The 17,738-nt window shown below is 34.5% G+C and overlaps 1 protein-coding gene across 2 annotated transcripts in view; it reads right to left on the bottom strand.

The window, feature by feature from the left end:
• Positions 1 to 17,738, bottom strand: part of atp8b1 (ATPase phospholipid transporting 8B1) — an 85,065-nt gene that overhangs the window by 42,754 nt on the left and 24,573 nt on the right. For both annotated transcript variants that reach the window (XR_012397077.1, XM_001920475.9), the window contains exons 2-7: positions 13,947 to 14,122; positions 9,542 to 9,639; positions 3,371 to 3,484; positions 1,307 to 1,405; positions 1,153 to 1,214; positions 921 to 993 (exon numbers count right to left, since the gene is read on the bottom strand). Coding sequence is in view for 1 of the 2 variants with exons in the window: in XM_001920475.9 (XP_001920510.4) it covers positions 921 to 993; positions 1,153 to 1,214; positions 1,307 to 1,405; positions 3,371 to 3,484; positions 9,542 to 9,639; positions 13,947 to 14,109 (609 nt within the window). In the remaining variant the exon portion in view is untranslated. The remainder of the gene's footprint in view (positions 1 to 920; positions 994 to 1,152; positions 1,215 to 1,306; positions 1,406 to 3,370; positions 3,485 to 9,541; positions 9,640 to 13,946; positions 14,123 to 17,738) is intronic.

Consider the following 17,738-nt stretch of genomic DNA (forward strand, 5'->3'; position numbering starts at 1 on the left):
AATGACTAAACAGGAAGGAAGGAAGGAAGGAAGGAAGGAAGGAAGAAGACTAGAATGTAGGAATGAGTGAATGAATGAATAAATGTATGAATGAATAGAAGGGAGAAAAAGGAAGGAAAAAGAAAGGAATGAATCAATGAAAAACGTAATGAATGAATGAATGAAAAGGAAGGAAAGAAGAAATGAAAGAAGAGAAAAAGGAATGAAAAGGAAGGAATTTAAAAAAGGAAGAAATTTTTAAAAGGAATTAATTAATTAATGAAAAAAGGAAGGAAGGTAGGAATGAAAAATGGAAGAAAGGAATAAATTAATGAAAAAATGAATGAATGAAAGTGAGGACGAAAGGAGGGAAGGAATGAAAAGAGAAAGGAAGGAATGGAAAAAAAGGAAGGAAAGAAGAAATTTAAAAAGGAAAGAAGGAAAAAATAAAAAAGGAAGGAAGAAATGAATGAATGGAAGGGAGGACAGAAGGAAATAAGGAAGAAAAAAGAAAGGAAGGACAAAGGGAAGGAAGGGAAAAGGATGGAAGGGATAAATAAGGAACAAAGAAAAAATAGAATGAATGAATGAATTAAATAATCAATTAACTAATTATTGAGAGGACCAAATGAAGGAAGGAAAAGGGTAGGGAGGAAAAAAGGAACCAAGGAAAATGAATGAATGAATGAATGAATGAATGAAGAGAGGAAGGAAGGAAGGAAAAGGAAGGATGGTAGGAACGAACAAACAAAAGGAAAGACGGAATGAAGAAAGAAAGAAATTAAGAAAGAAAGAAAGAAAGAAAGAAAGAAAGAAAGAAAGAAAGAAAGAAAGAAAGAAAGGAAGAAAGGAAGAAAAAAATGAATAAAATAATTAATCGAATGATCTTTAAGGCAAACAAACAAGTGTTGTATGTGTGTTTGTGTGTTTACTCCTCATACCGGGATGAAGTCATTTTTGTGTAGTCTGACCACGTCTCCAACCTGCAGGTTCATCCATCTGGTCTCCACAAACCTGACAGACAGAGAGAGTAAATGAATGAATGAATGAATGAATGAATAATTGAATGAATGAATGAATGAGTGAATGAATGAGTGGTTGAACGAGTGGATGAATGATGAGTTAATGCAATGCTGATCTTCATCATTAAAGCTGCTGCAGTGTAGTTCTCACCTGCCGTTCAGCAGCACGTCACACTTTCTATTGTTGATTTCTTTATCCATCCGGTGTCGTGCCTTTAAACAGAGACCGGTGTCAGCTGACAGAAAGCAGGAGCATGTGTGGGTACAGCAGAAACACGTGTACACACATACACGCACATACTCACCAGATCGTCCACCAGGTCTTTAATAGCAGTGATGCCCAAAACCAGCACCAGCGGAACCAGAGTCGTGTACCACGGTAGAGTGGAGATTTGAGGAATAATCTGACCACACAAACACACACAGCATGTTCATATCATTCACAAAATAAAATAAAAAAACAAACATGAACATTTTTATTTATATATTTTTAATATTTGTGTATATAGTATGTTTAAATATAATATTTTTTGTTTTAATTATGTAACAAACTAATTGATCAATTAAATGGAAACTTGATATATATATATATACACACATTTTTACTTTTAAACATGCATTTTTTTGTCTTATCTTAATTTATAATAGCCTAAAAATTTTAAATTAAATAAATTTAATAGTCGGTTTTAAAATATATAGACTGAAGATCATACTGTATATCCATATTTTACAAAAACAACAATACGTTTTAATACTGAATGTATTTGTATTGATTATTAGTCAAACATTTAAAAACAGATAGACGAAAGTGCAGTAAATTAATACATTTATCTGAATATAATAATTTATACAACAGTTCTGTCTGGTTCTTGAATCTGATTGGCTGATAGCTGTGCAATATTTTGCAATAACAGCACTCATACAGCCTCTTCACACTCTGCAGTTAGACAAATATTGCAGCTGTTGGGCAACATAATGTACTTTAAAGGTTTTTTTAGTCGAGAATGTAGTTGTTTAGATCGCAACCATGCAGGTTATTTATAAGGATAGTGCCTATTTTAAATATTTATAATTTTGGATATTCAGCACATTGGCAGCCATCAGCCTGTCATAATGAGCAGAGCAAAGACGGTTAACATTTTGTCAAAAAATGGCAACAGAGACCGATTAATAAGCCCTTAGGGAAGAAAAATGCAGCCTAAATTTCAAACTACAGCTGATCAAATCATTATAAAAAAGGAAAGTGACTTTCTAAGTCGATCTCTCTCTCTTTTGTATGTTATAGTGCTGTATTTATACCAGTAATCTGCTAGTGTTTGCTTTGCTTTGGCTTTTTCGGGGTTAACTATTGTGGCCTTCGGACTGCAACATAGAAATACTGGGAAATCTCTGTAGACTGATGACATTTCATGCCGTTCAGCCTTATAATCTTAAAATGTGAGCCAAATCAGCTGTTTTGTCATCACTTTAGACCAGGGGTGCTCAATCCTGTTCCTGGAGATCTACCTTCCTGTACAGTTTAGCTCCTACCCTGATCAAACCCACCTGAACCAATTAATTAGGACCTGAAATCCACTTGATAATTACAGACAGGTGTGTTTGATAAGGGTTGCAACTGAAATCTGCAGGAAGGTAGATCTCCAGGAACAGGACTGGCCACCCCGGCTTTAGACATTACGCTAGAGAATCATTCAAACACTAGCTCTAGAGACATTGGTGAATTAGCAGCGGTTTCTGCTGTTCTGACCGTCAGCAGCAGATGTGTATGAATGGCGGAAGAAAGTAGTTCCTCATAGAAAAGGATTTTTGAGACTCTCCGTGTTTGATTTTCTTTTTTTATATACACGATTGTGCGTTGAACTGTTGTATAAACCCAACATCACACTCGTAGCTGTGTGATATGGCTGTATAGAGTCACTGGTGGGACACCAAGGTACTCGGCCTGTGGCTTCGAGCCAATGCACGCCTCCCACCATTGCCGATTTACAGCCACATCGCATTGCTACTCATGTGATATTGCTCGTTTATATAATCAACAAAAATTACATATAAAATAAAATTATAAAATAAATAAATATTATATAATAATAAATATAAATAATAAATAGAATACTAAAATAATCACATTTAAAAAAAATAATATATTATATTAATTATTTATAAATTTTTTACATTTAATTTTTTTTTATTTTTAGTCTTTCGTAAAGTTCTTACACACACTCTCTCACATTTTGTTTACTCTAATTCTATTGTTTTACATTTTTTTAAGTTTGTAAATTTTTTAGATAACTATCCTATTACGTATAATCTACAGTGTAGTTTGTCCATCATCATAAGCATCAGTGTGTTGGTGTGTTGTTGGTTCAGACCTGCAGGACCAGCAGACACAGAAAGTAGAGGTTAGCAGCTCTCTTGAACTGCTCATACAGATTCAGCGGCAGGAAGGTTAACACATTGTATTTGTAGGTCTTGATTGCGTTTCCCTATAAATAAAAAGACATCCAAAATTATAAATCCATCACTTTAACATCTCTAAAGGTCATTATAGAACAAACTGTACAGATAAGAGCAAGATTATTAGAAATGTTAATTATTTAAAAATATATATTTCCTGTCTAACAGAGCAAGGACACTTTTTCATAGTATTTCTTATTGTATTTTTCCTCTGAATAAGGTTTATTTCTTTTAGTCTGGTTATATACACAGATGAAGGCTAAATTATTAGCCCTCCTGAGTAATATTTATTCTTTTTCAAGTATTTATATAGTGATATTTAATGGAATAAAGATATTTTCACAGTAATTCTGATAATATTTTTTCTTCTGGAGAAAGTCTTGTTTAATTTCAACTAGGATAAAAGCAGTTTTTAATTTTTTTTAAAAGCATTTTAAGCTCAATATTATTAGCCCTCTTAAGCAATATTCGCTTTTAATTGTCTACAGAGCAAACCACTGCTATACAATGACTTGCTTAATTACCCTAACTTCCCTAATTAAGCCTTTAAATGTCACTTTAAGCTGTATAGAAGTGTCTTGAAAAATATCTAGTCAAATATTATTTACTGTCATCATGGCAAAGATAAAATAAATCAGTTATTAGAGATGAGTTATTAAAACTATTATGTAAAAAAAAATCTCTCTCTTAAACAGTAATTGTGGAAAAAAAAATAATTGTAATTTAACAGGAGGGCTAATAGTATTTTTTCTGATTTGGTAAAAAACAAACTAATATCTTGCAAATAAAATTGGTGAAATATTATCTACGGTCATCATGGCAAAAACAAGATAAATTAATGTTTAAAATTTGTGTTTTTTTATGGTAAATATCACAAAATGTGAATAATTATATATAGACAAAAAATTATCTTTGCTGTTTATACAAACTACTTATTTAAAATGAATGAATGAATGAATGAATGAAAAGGAGGACAAAAAGAAGGAAGTGAGGGCAGAAAAAAGGAAGGGAAAAAGAAAGGAAGGAAGGGAAATGGAAAGAAGCAAAATGGGATGAATGAATGAATGAATGAATGAATGAATGAATGAATGAATGAATGAATGAATGAATGAATGAAAAGAGAAAATAAGGAAAAAATTTAAAAGAAAGGAAGGAATGAAGGAATAAATACATGAAAAAAAGGAAGAAAGAAAGGAATGAATAAATGAATTAATTAATGGAAGAGAGAACAGAAAGAAGGAATGAAGGAAGAAAAAGGAAAGGAAGGGAAAAAGGAAAAAAAGAAGAAAAGCAGGAAAAGGGAAGGAAATAAGGCATTATTTTTTAGTTGATTAATTAATTAAATGAAAGGATGGAATAAAGGAAAAAGGAAAGAATAGGAAAAAAGAAGGCAATGAAAAAGAAATGAACGAATGAAGGAAATAACAAATGAAGGAATAAACAAATGAAGGACTAAAGGAATGAAAAAAAGGAGACAGGAAAAAAGGAAAAAAGAAAGAAAGGAAAAGGAAAAAAGAAAGGAAAAAAGAAAGGAAGGAAAGAAGGACAGAATACACAAAAAAAGAAAGAAAGAAAGAAAGAAAGAAAGATGAAAGAAAGAAAGAAAGAAAGATGAAAAAAGAAAGAAAGAAAGAAAGAAAGAAAGAAAGAAAGAAAGAAAGAAAGAAAGAAAGAAAGAAAGAAAGAAAGAAAGAAAGAAAGAAAGAAAGAAAGAAAGAAAAGGAAAAAGAAAAAAGAAAGAAAGAAAAAAAAAGAAAAGAAAAAAAGAAAAAAGAAAGAAAGAAAGAAAGAAAAAAGAAAAGAAAAAAAAGAAAAAAGAAAGAAAGAAAATAATGTTTTTTAATATTTAATATTTAAAATGAGTTTTGTTTTGAGAAAACTTAATTGTTTTATATTTAAACCACTTACATTTATAAATACTAATAAGTTAACTTAAAAAGTCAGTGGTTACATATTTCCAACATTCCTTAAAAAATCTTCTTTTGTGTTCGACAGAACAAATAAACTCAAAGAAGGGCAAGTAAATGGTGAGTAAATGTTCATGTTTAGGTGAGCTATCCCTCCAGCTCTCTCTCTCAATCAAAATTCCTGCGTTCCCAAACCCAGCAGATTTCCATTCATGTAAATCCCAGCATTTCTAAATCTGACTGCGGATGCTCTCGTAGGGTAACATTTCAACCTCAGGACAAATTCAGTCACTGCTGTCTATTGCTTGTATCTGCAAACCTGCAGTTATTCAACACTGAATAACTTGTTTTTCCAGCCGAAGATGATTGTCATACCAGAGAATTTAAATAAGCAGCAGCTCCATTCAACGTGGAGGAGATTAACAAGTAAATGACATAAGAAAATGACATAAAACTACCAATTAAGACCATAATTAAGGCCTCACCTTAAATGCATTAGAGTGGTTTGAGGGTTGATTAATACAGCGTAAAAGATTACAGCATAACTAATTATGAACAAAATGCATGACATGTTACTTTATTTTCTGTCTGCTTCCTGGAGTTGTGTTTAAAGGTCCAAAAGTATGACAGAAAAAAAATGCCATATACACTGTAAAATAATATCTGTAAAATAGCAGTTTTCTGTATTTTGTTATTCCTGTTTTTATTTTTCCTTCTTTATTTATGCTTTTAAATTGCATTATGGGATTTTAATCTTTCTTCCAACAACTTTTAACCTTAAAAAGTTTGAAAAGTTAATTTATGAAAACTTAACATATTAAAAAATGATATATTGTCTGAGTTGGTGTTGTATATTACGCTATAAAAACCGTGTAATAAACTGCCAGAGCATTTTCTGTTATTTTATATAATTTCTTGTACATTATATTACTAAAAAAAGACTAAAATGTTAATAAAAGTCACTTTGCTAAACTGTAGAGTTGAATTTTCAACATTAAAGAGGACAAAGCAGAGATCAACATCCCATAATGCAATTCACACCCGTAAATAAACACTTGTAAATCACAAAATATGGAAGCTCTTGATTAACAGGCATTTTTTACAGTGTAGAGTCACTATGAGTGGCTAAACTAAGAATTTTAAATTACTAATAAATTTCACAAACAGCTACTCTGTTAAAATAGTTGGGTTAAAAATACAGCGCACCATACTTATAGCACCTTCCCAACTATGGGTTATTTTAAACAAATAAATTTTAATCAAAATAACCCAATGCATTGGGTTAAATTATACAACCCAATGCATTGGGTTATTTTGATTAAAATTTATTTTTTCCATTCTGGTTTTACTATTAATAATAATAATAATAATAATAATAATAATAATAATAATAATAATAATAATACCTTACATTTATATAGCGCTTTTCTGGGCACTCAAAGAGCTTTACACATTGGGTGGAATCCCCTCATCCACCACCAGTGTGCAGCATCCACCTGGATGACGCGCCAGCAGCCATTTTTCGCCAGACCGCACCCCACACACCAGCTGATTGGTGGAGAGGATTGAAGTACTACTATTATTTTTGCATTATGGCTGTATAAATTAATGAATGTCTCCGCTGGGTGTTAAAGCTGAGATTGACAGCCGAATATCCCAAATATGCGTTTCATTTTCTCCCAAAAAACTGTAGAGATGATCACGGGAGGTAGAGAAAGCGTTTTATCGGCTATGAAGTGTGCGTTTGTATCATCAATAATTAAGAGTGCTGGTGAAACTAATAGAAAAAACACAGCACAGAGAGGTCATTTGATAAAAAAAAATAACAATATTATTACGTTAAAGCTTAAATAAACTTTACAACGCAATATATACAATACAATATATATATATATATATATATATATATATATATATATATATATATATATATATATATATATATATATATATACAGCTGTTCTGTGTCAGTTAAATCAGTTGACTGTTAAAATTCAAAATTTTAACCCAACTGGTTGAGTTATTATTATATAATCTAATAAACCCAATAATCTAATAACCCAACAAAGCACCAAATATGTTTAACTCGACCACTGTGTTAAAGAAATAACTCAACGTTTTTTAGAGTGTACATAAATAGGTGGCATCAGCCCCTTCACACATACAAACATTTCTGGAAAATTGCAGGTAATATGCGGTGAGGAGATCATGTTTGAACAGGTCCTGCTTTAAAACACTATGCAATTTGTTCTGGTAATTTTCCCAACACAGGCTCTTGCTACATTTTTGTGAAACTGCAAAAACATACTTCAACGTACGTTTAACCGCAGATTGTAAGTAAAATGAACACTAGGGGGGGCAGTGTGACAGCAAAAACTTTTTTTTTTTTTTTTACAGGGACGTTGTTGATGAATAAAGGATATTTTCAGTTCTGTGCACAACACCAAAAATACAGCACAAAACAACTTAATGCTGTCTTTGATTTGTAATGAATATATTCGCCATTCTGATTGCTTGCCGCTGAACTGCGCAATAACTCTTACCCTAAAGTTGACTTAATTTCAACTGTCCCACACCGACAATGACGCACCTTGCCGCTTATCGCTGCCGGCTCCCATTGAAAATGAATGACTTCAGTTCTACAGTAGCTCTCTCAAGCTCTAGCTGCTTTCGGTGTGAACGCACAGTAAGCCATACATTTCCAATGAGCCTGGGCTGAATTTTTCGGAATGAGAAGCTGTAACATTGTAACAAATTGTCGAAATTCCACTGTGTGTGATCAGCACATTTTTTAATTTACCAGTAAAGATGTTCCAGCAATTTACTGCAATTTACCAGTATTACTGTGAGAAAGGGGCTATTAAATAAAAAAAAAAATCAAGCTGAATTGCTTATATTTGCAAAATCTTCAAGTAAAACACTGACACTCTCAAATAAACTTTCTTTATATTTATATAAAAAAACAACTGTATAATGACTGAGCAGAAATACCATCTAAACTACAGTATGTCACTTGTTGTTGTTCTTAAAGTAAATTCAAAGGTGATTTTAGACTACAAATTAAACATTTGACAGAAAAACAGATGGCAGATGCTGTTTGGCATTAACAACACAGAGATCCTTTACTGAAAACTAAAAATTAATCATCCTTTGAACAAATTATCAACATACTCATTCATCCAACTCACGCAATGACTGTAAAACTTGAGAAAGCGGGAACAAAGACAGTAAAGCTTATTGGCTTGAGAAAGTTACCACACTGCTAATATGATTAAATCATTGTTAGCATGTCATGAGCTACTTGCCAAGTTATTAATATGTTGCTTGAGAGACAGATGTACACTGTAAAAAAAAAAAAAAAAGTATTGCCGTCTTAAAAATTTTAGTTGAATAAAACTTTTCTAGTCAACTTATATCACTCAAACTGACAAAAATATTAGGTTAAACACTGTATAACTGGTATTAAAATGTATTTGAAACTTGTATAAGTATTATAAAGTAAAACTCTATATTGAGCAAAGAAACATATATGGAAACCTTATTGACGGTGAATTTTTCACTGAGTGGCCTACAAAGGGATAAGATAAAAACATCTGCCCACTCTGATCACTGTTTATGGTGTAAACTGTGGAAAAATCCAGCATGTGGGACATTTAATGCTGCAAATCATTATCTGACGCTTTTGCCTGAGATTCCTGCAGTGGAGCTGCACGATACACTGCAAAAAAACACACACAATTCCCTCATGCTGTCCCAACACAAGTTAAGTGCGATCGTTTATACAATTTTAAGTGGACTGAACGTAAATAATTAAGTTGTTCAAAACAATCCTTAAGAATTCTTTCAACTCATTGGGGAAATAGGGAAAAATCTGACTTTGTAATGTTGACAAAAGTATGATGCACCAGAACTTTTTTCAACATTGACATCAGAGATTTCTAAAGGATAACATAACAATCTAGATGTTGAACATTCAGCACTGAATCACATGAATACATTATATTCTACAACATATTTAAAAACAAAGCAGTTACTTTAAATGGTGATAGTATTTCACTGTTTTACTGTCATTACTGTACAATTCTTTCCAGTAAAGCGGCTTTGGTAACATGAGTGAACCAATTAGCGTGCGATATGGGTGATTGGAGTTTCACTGTAAACAATGATGGATTCACTTACAGAGTATCTGCTTTTCTTGATGCACAGAAAGACCTTCTTCTGAAACTCTGGCCGTTTGCAATATTCCCTGTCATTCGCTCGGACGCTCCAACCGGCCTCTGAACAAGGAAACAAAAATCATTAGATTCAAAATAGTTTAACTCAGGTAAGTTTGCATTTAGTTAGAATAAACTGTATGCGAGAAGTACCCGAATGACCTACTACTTCCGGCAAGATTCTGAAGTGTGCATCCGATGCACGCTACGCTATCCCATGGCTAGGCCCACACGGAATCTGCGCGCACAGAATTTCGCTGATTTTTCGCAGATTTCTGCAGATTTTTAGCCCATCATTAATTATGTTTAGTTACTTGAGTAAATGTGCAAATATAAATTTATTCAGTTTTTATTCAGTAATTTATTACTTTTTATTTCATATATTAAGGTTTTAGTTATGATACTCTGCTGGATACTCCCAAAATAATTCCGAAGAAATCTGCAGATTTTTACCAAAATTCTCAGCAGAAATAGCAAAAAACTTCCGCAGATTGCGTCTGGCCCTGCCCATGATGCACCACGAGAGAATTCATGAATGGGAGTAATGCTGCGTTCACAGCAGATGCGGAACATGCGGATAAAATGCGATATTCGCGCGCAAATAGCCGCATGAACATTTGAGTTTACTCGCTTCATTCACGCGTCAAATTAATTACAGAACAGACGCGGATTCACGTGATGAGCAGGGCTTCTGTCTGCCTGGTGACTCTAGCTTCATTGCTAAAAGGCTAACATGAATTTATGAAGAAAATAACAGTGTTTATGTGCTTTATGATGGCTGAAAAACAGCGTCGATACGTTTAGGGCCGTTTCCAAGTCCACTAGATTCTTTCAGAGGTGCATCCAGCTCTGTGAGCACATAAACTCCAGAAACTGAGCCTGGATGATGGAGGCTTTCAGCGGTGCTTCTGACTGAGCCCAGCCCAGTTTGATGAACTTTTTGTCAGTGTCGGCTGGAGAATTTCTCCCAGAACACCGACAACAGGCGATACGTCAAAATCACCCCCCCACAAGAGCAAGCTCCTGATTGGTTAACGCGGCACGAATGTCTGCTGAAGTTCAGATTTTCGAAATCGAGAGATTCGTGCCAAACGTGCAAAACACTCAATTCGTGGTGCGTCATTCGCATTGCGCCATTCACGCAAATTTGTGTCATTCGCGCCGTGCCATTCGCACATATCCTGCCGCAATATGTCTATTCGTGCGTTTGCATTGACTTAACATATAAATCAATTGAGCTTGATGAGCGTTCCACGTCTGGAGTGAACGCAGCATAAAGCGACGCAACTGACAAAAGGTCACGTAATCATGACAAAATGGCGGATGTAGCAGTTCCATTCAAACTACTGACATTCATACTTGTAGATCGTACTTTTCTAACAAACTCAAACTCAAGTGCAGTACCTACTGAATAGTATGCGATATTGGATGCAGCTTGAGTTTTTTTTAGGTTTAAATATGTGGGTTGTTTTGATGCAACTTGCGCTACATGGCTAGGTGCAGGATGGACACTTTTCACAAGACCGTTATGATGCATTTAATGGTCTGATCAGCATCTTAAATTCATCTTAAAGATGTATATACATTTATGAAGTTTTATAAAAACAAATTTAGAGAGGATCATGTGCTTATTATCGACCACGGCTGGTCTCTTATCAACAATCACAATCAACCAATCAGATGAACCCAAACGCACATAAATGCTCTGCTTTCCTTACCTTAGCCATCATTGTTTTTGAAGAAACCCCCTTTCCACCCTGACTCCTTCCCCTCATTCCTAGCTTAATAACGGGGAAGATCTCTCGAGAGCTTCTTGAGCTCCCTGGAGGAAGCCTCACGCCCCATTCACACGGGGCTTCAGCATCAATGCTTGACAGAGCGTGTCTGAAGTTGGGGCTGACGCGATCGTCATAGCAGCGTCAGCCAATAAGATTAGACAGCAATCGGCTACTGTCTGAGCTGGTGTATTTGCATACAGTAATCTGATTGGCTGACGCTTTCGTCAGTGCTTGAAAAGTTGAGAAAGTCCCAACTTCTGCAGCAAGCAACGCCACTGAATCGGCGCAGACAGATCCACAATGCAGTTCAGCAACGCCTGACATCACCTATTCAAAGTGAATGGGAACCGTCGAAGCTGACGCCCCGTGTGGAAGAGGCTTTAGGTTCAAGAATCCTCAGAGCTCAAGTATCTCTCCTAGGACAACATGCCAAACATGCATTTACCTTAACAAGCATCAGCTAAGCGTGAACTCTTAAATTGTATTTACGTAAGTATTATATCATCTTTGCATAAAATTACCACTTATGTGAGGCGTCTGTAATGCAGCGACAGTAAAATTTGACGTTGTTCTCTCTTCTGGCTGCCGTCACACTATTTTTGCTCTTTTTCTGAAAGTCTTGATAACACCATTGTGTAGTTTTTCTTTTATTGTTTCAGCAAATAGGATTGTAAAAAATGATTTGTTGTACTCTCCCATTTACTGTGCTCTACGGTTACCCAGCTATGACCACTTCCGCTGCTGAGAAACCCAGAAATGTGAAAATGTATTCATTTATTTTGCGTTAAAGATGACAAATCCAAACTGGACCAATCAGCTGTGAGTAAAGTGACATTCAATGTCTGATGCAATAAAAAACACTCTTAAGGCCAGTGCCCACAGAGACGTTTTTTGCTCGCATTTTCCGTCGACGTTTAACGCCTTGCGACTAAATAACGGGCGTGTGACGCCCAAAACGTCAGACACAAAAGCGTCATTAAAAAAAAAAAAAACGCCTCATGCTCGTTTTTTTGTTTTGACGTGCCGCGTCCAAACCTTCTCCACCAATCAGATCGGCAATTTTGTTCACGTGCACGGAGCTGCTGAAGTTACAGTAAACAGCACTTGGAGGCGAACATCCATGTTTGTTCGAGTCACCAGTAACTTTAATAACAAGCGTGTGAACTTCATCTCCACCTCTTCTTCTGTGTTATAAGCAGGTGTCCGAAGCTTAAAGTTGTGTAGCGTCATCTAACGTCAAGTAGTGATTTTGCATGCTCTTCTGCTCGACACCAGTGAAAATCTATTGAGTTTGAATACGGAAAAACGTCTCATAAAACGCTAACGATAAATGCAAACGAAAAGCGTCCCAGAGTGTAGGAGCCTTTAGTCACTAAGAATCTATTTTTTTGCCAAATTAAATTAAACGTTTTCACACTAAAAGCATTTTTCAGTCAAAATTGTCTTTTGTCAATAATTGATTTATATTATATATATAATACTTTTATTATGTCGAAAGACTATATTTTACTAAAAACTTTTTGATTTGTCAATTAAATTTACATTAACGGGATGGCACGGTGGCTCAGCGGTTAGCACTGTGGTCTCACAGCAAAAAGGTTGCTAGTTCGAGTCCTTGCTGGGTCAGTTGGCGTTTCTGTCTGGAGTTTGTATGTTCTCCCCCTGTTGGTGTGGGTTTCCTCCGGGTGCTCCGGTTTCCCCCACAGTCCAAACACATGCACTATAGGGGAATTGGATGAACTAAATTGTCCATAGTGTGTGTGTGTGTGTCTCAGTGCTGGGTTGCTGCTGGAAAGGCATTCGCTGTGTAAAACATATGCCAGAACAGTTGGCGGTTCCCTCCGCTGTGGTGACCCCTGATAAATAAGGGACTAAGCCAAGGAAAATGAACGAATGAATTTAAATTTAAGAGAAAGTATTTATGAATCATAGTGAAACCACTTAACCTGATCGTAACAAGGCATGTGAATATAACCAGTTTTAAGATTTAATGCGGTTTGGAAAATTTAATATTTTGTGTTTTACCATTCCTTAGGTACATGTAAATGTTTAATGTGTTTTAATGGCTCTTTGATTTAGTTTTTAAGGGCAAAAGTATGTTCAGCAGAAAAGGAGCCTCCACATCAAAAGCTACTGTTCAGCTCGCGACTCTGACAACATCTAACAAACAAATCGCTTATAAACCAACATCCAAGCCTTGACCTGAACAGTGCAGTGGCTTACATTATAGCCAAAAAAAAGACAGATCTCCAAAGACACCATTTCAAGTAGTAAAGAAATCTGTGTTTTTGAAACTAATAAAGACAGCAGAAGTAAATGGTTTATTTTAATTATTTAGCCTGACATGTTTACTGCTCCAAAATATTATAAATGTTTCTTCAAATAAATGATATTGTCTTCAATGGGAAAAAGTGGCAATCTTTTTACATTTAAAAAGAACATATTTTAGAGCAGTAAACACAGTGATGCAGTGAAACTGATATATACCGTCAGAATCTACTCATGCCTACTCTTAACCAGCTTTACAATGTTTAGTCAACTGAAACCCAGAGTTTGTTGAACTGATTTTGTGCAAAAGGCCTTCAAACTCACCAACTGCAGGCGCAGGTCTGGTTTCTGGTTCTGGCAGCTGGTCTACACTTTGATCCAGTTCATCTTCTAACTCTGCATCCGTCTCATCATCACTGTATGGCATAACCTCATCGTCCGGCTCGTCCAGGGAGCCCTGGGAATCGGCTCTCGATCGAGAGTTCATCCTGAGACACCCACTGCACAGATACAGAGACATTACCTCAAAATGGATAATATTTAATTGACATTCATTACATTTTTACATTCATTTTTAAAGCTGACTTTCTTAGCTTAGATTGGAAGAAACAATTATTAGCCTTTTTTTTTTCAAATATTTCAAAAGGGCTAGATTTTTTCAACACATTTACAATACTTATTTGCAGTATTACAGTACTATTTATTAATAATTTATCCATGCATATATGTTCTCCAATTGGTTCACCAATCCAAAAGCTACCAAAATCATCCAATCAGTTCTCTATAAACAAAACCAAGCCCAGCCTACATTTGCGCTTATTCAAAAAGCAATGTCACTCATACACTGTAAAAAACAAAACAAAACAAAAAAACAGCAAATAACAAGATCATGATTTCAGTTTCATGCTGACTTTCAGGTTTTGAGCATGCACATAAACAACAAAGAAACCAAATAATTGGCAGATTTGCGTGTTGTCAAGCAACATGTCAAAACAATGATTTGGTTTGCTAAAGCCATGCAGAAAAACTCAAATTTTCCACTACACACACTGTAACACAGAAACTACATTTTATATATATATATATATATATATATATATATATATATATATATATATATATATATATATATATATATATATATATATATACACACACACACACACATATATATATATATATATATATATATATATATATATGTATATATATATATATATATATATATATATATATATATATATATATAAACATGCACATACCTGGCAAAAGTCTTGTTGCCTATTCAGTTTACGCTTATTTGATTTAAATAAAATATGATCATACCCTGATTTTTTTTTATTTAATTAGTAAGGTCTGACTTTGCTTAAACAAAAGTCTCATCACTGAACAGAAATAATGTCCAGTATAGAATATAAAGTCCTGCTGCAGTGGAGACAGAATAAATATTGTGTCTGACTCCATCATGAGCTTGGAGGACTGCATCCATACATCTCTGCACTGACTCACATCACTGATTAATAAAGTCATCTGGAATGGCAAAGAAAGCGTTCCTGCAGGACTCCCAGAGTTCATCAAGAGTCTTTGGATTCATCTTCAATGCCTCCTCCATCTTACCCCAAACATGCTCAATATTGTTCATGTCTGGTGACTGGGCTGGCCAATCCTGGAGAACCTTGATCTTCTTTGCTCTCAGGAGCTTTGATGTGGAGGCTGAAGTATGAGAAGAAGCGCTATCCTGCTGGAGAATTCACCCTCTCCTGTGGTTTGTAATGTAATGGGCAGCACAAATGTCTTGATACCTCAGGCTGTTGATGTTGCCATCCACTCTGCAGATCTCTTGCACACCCCCATACTGAATGTAACCCGAAACCATGATTTCTCCTTCACCAAACTTGACTGATTTCTGTGAGAATCTAGGCTCCATGTGGGTTCTAGTAGGTCTTCTGCAGTATTGGTGATGATTGGGATGCATATTAACAGATGATTCATCAGAAAAATCCACCTTTTGCCACTTTTCCAAATAATCAACAACTCTAGCAAACTGTGTTCGACGCCAAGACTTCTGTCAGTTAGTGTACACACACACACACACACACACACACACACACACACACACACACATATATATATATATATATATATATATATATATATATATATATATATATATATATATATATATATATATATATATATATGAGCAATTTCATAAGAGTAGCAGTGCGATATGGCTGTATATCGGCACTGGTGGGAGGCGTGCGTTGGCATGAGGTCGCACACAGAGTGCCTTAGTGCCCCCACCAGTGCCGATATACAGCCATATTGCACTGCTACTCAAGTGATATTGCGTTTATACAACTGTTTGATGGCATAATGGTGTATAAAAAAACAAAATCAGACATGGAGAGTCTCGAAAACCCTTTTGTATGAGGAACTATTTTCTTCCGCCTTGGATTCAAATGATAAGCTGACAGTTAAACAGATAAGCAAGCATATTTTAAACTGTAGATCTGTAGTGTCTGCTTTTTCCTGGTTGTTTGTTGCGGAGTAATACACAAAAGGTAAAGAGGCTGTACGGGTGCTAATATTACTTAAATATATCACGGCTATAAGCCAATCAGATTCAAGAACAAGACAGAACTGTTGTGTGTGTATATATATATATATATATATATATATATATATATATATATATATATATATATATATTTATATATACATACATACACACACACACACACACACACACACACACACACACACACACACACACACACACACACACACACACACACACACACACACACACACATACACACACATACACATACACACATACATACATACATACATACATACATACTATCATCCTTAATATAATTAATTATTTAATTAAAATATTTATGTAAACAACTTTCTTTACCATATACACACGACGAATGATAACTGAACATTTTACTTTGGTTTTGATGTACTATGACAAAGGTATAAAAGAAAAAAGAAAAAAAGAAAAGTTTAAAAATAGTCAAGGTTTGACACAGAGATATTTTAAGAGCAAGGCATACTGCTCTTGAAAAGATATTCTAATGATATCTGCACTTTTCATCCTTTCGTTTGACGTTTGACCTGACTCCACCTCCACTGCTCATCTGGCCTTACAGCTATAGCCACATCATCTCTGCTCATCATTCAACACCAGCAGGAAGAAAACGCTGCAAACCACAGCAATGCACGCATCCAAATGGCAGTAAAATAAACTTATTTTGTTTAGGTTTGCTAGCTTCTGGGTCAGATGATGTCTCATTTCCTTATAGCAAAATGTAACTGTACGCATTCCATTTCACTCTGCTTAAAAACTTAAAATTTTATGTTGTAAATAAAACATTATTCTCAACATAAAATAATTCTTGTTGATTATTCAATTGTTATGAATAAACTGAAAAAGCCCCCCGAGATGAAGAAGGCATGAAAGTTTGGTTTTTATATATTTGTAGGCTAGAAAATAATGTTTTTTAATATTTTAATCCTTTATATTTATATCCTATATATATCCTTATGTCCTATATATATCCTTAATATTTTAATTCTTTTTCATATGTAAAGATATTTGCGTACTGCTGTACATCCTGTCTTTATTAATGTGCAAGCGAGACGCATTGCGCGCGGGTGTATGATAGGGCCAAAAAAATTCTTAAGCTAACTTAATCGATTTGCAATGCGACAACCTGAATGAATTGTGTGGAACCGTGCACAAATTTACAGTGAATTAAGGATGTAAATATAATCAATTGAGAGATATGTAAATTTACAAGTACTAAATATGTAATTTATGAGGACTAATAAACAGCCATATCTTAATAATAGCCAGGTAATAAGCTATTCGTCATTAGTGAGAGAATTAGCACATAAACTATGTGTTTATGTTAATGTTACCAATTTATTGACATATTTATCAATTTATTGACATATTTATCAATTTATTGACATATTTAAAAATAAAACAAAAATCGCAGATATTAAATATCGTACACCTCTAACAATCATAATTAAGAGTGTACAACATTATAATAAAATATTATGAAGACAAACATTTGTTTCTTTGCCATCATTAAG

Source organism: Danio rerio, chromosome 21, assembly GCF_049306965.1.
Source record: "Danio rerio strain Tuebingen ecotype United States chromosome 21, GRCz12tu, whole genome shotgun sequence".
Taxonomy (NCBI): Eukaryota; Metazoa; Chordata; class Actinopteri; order Cypriniformes; family Danionidae; genus Danio; species Danio rerio.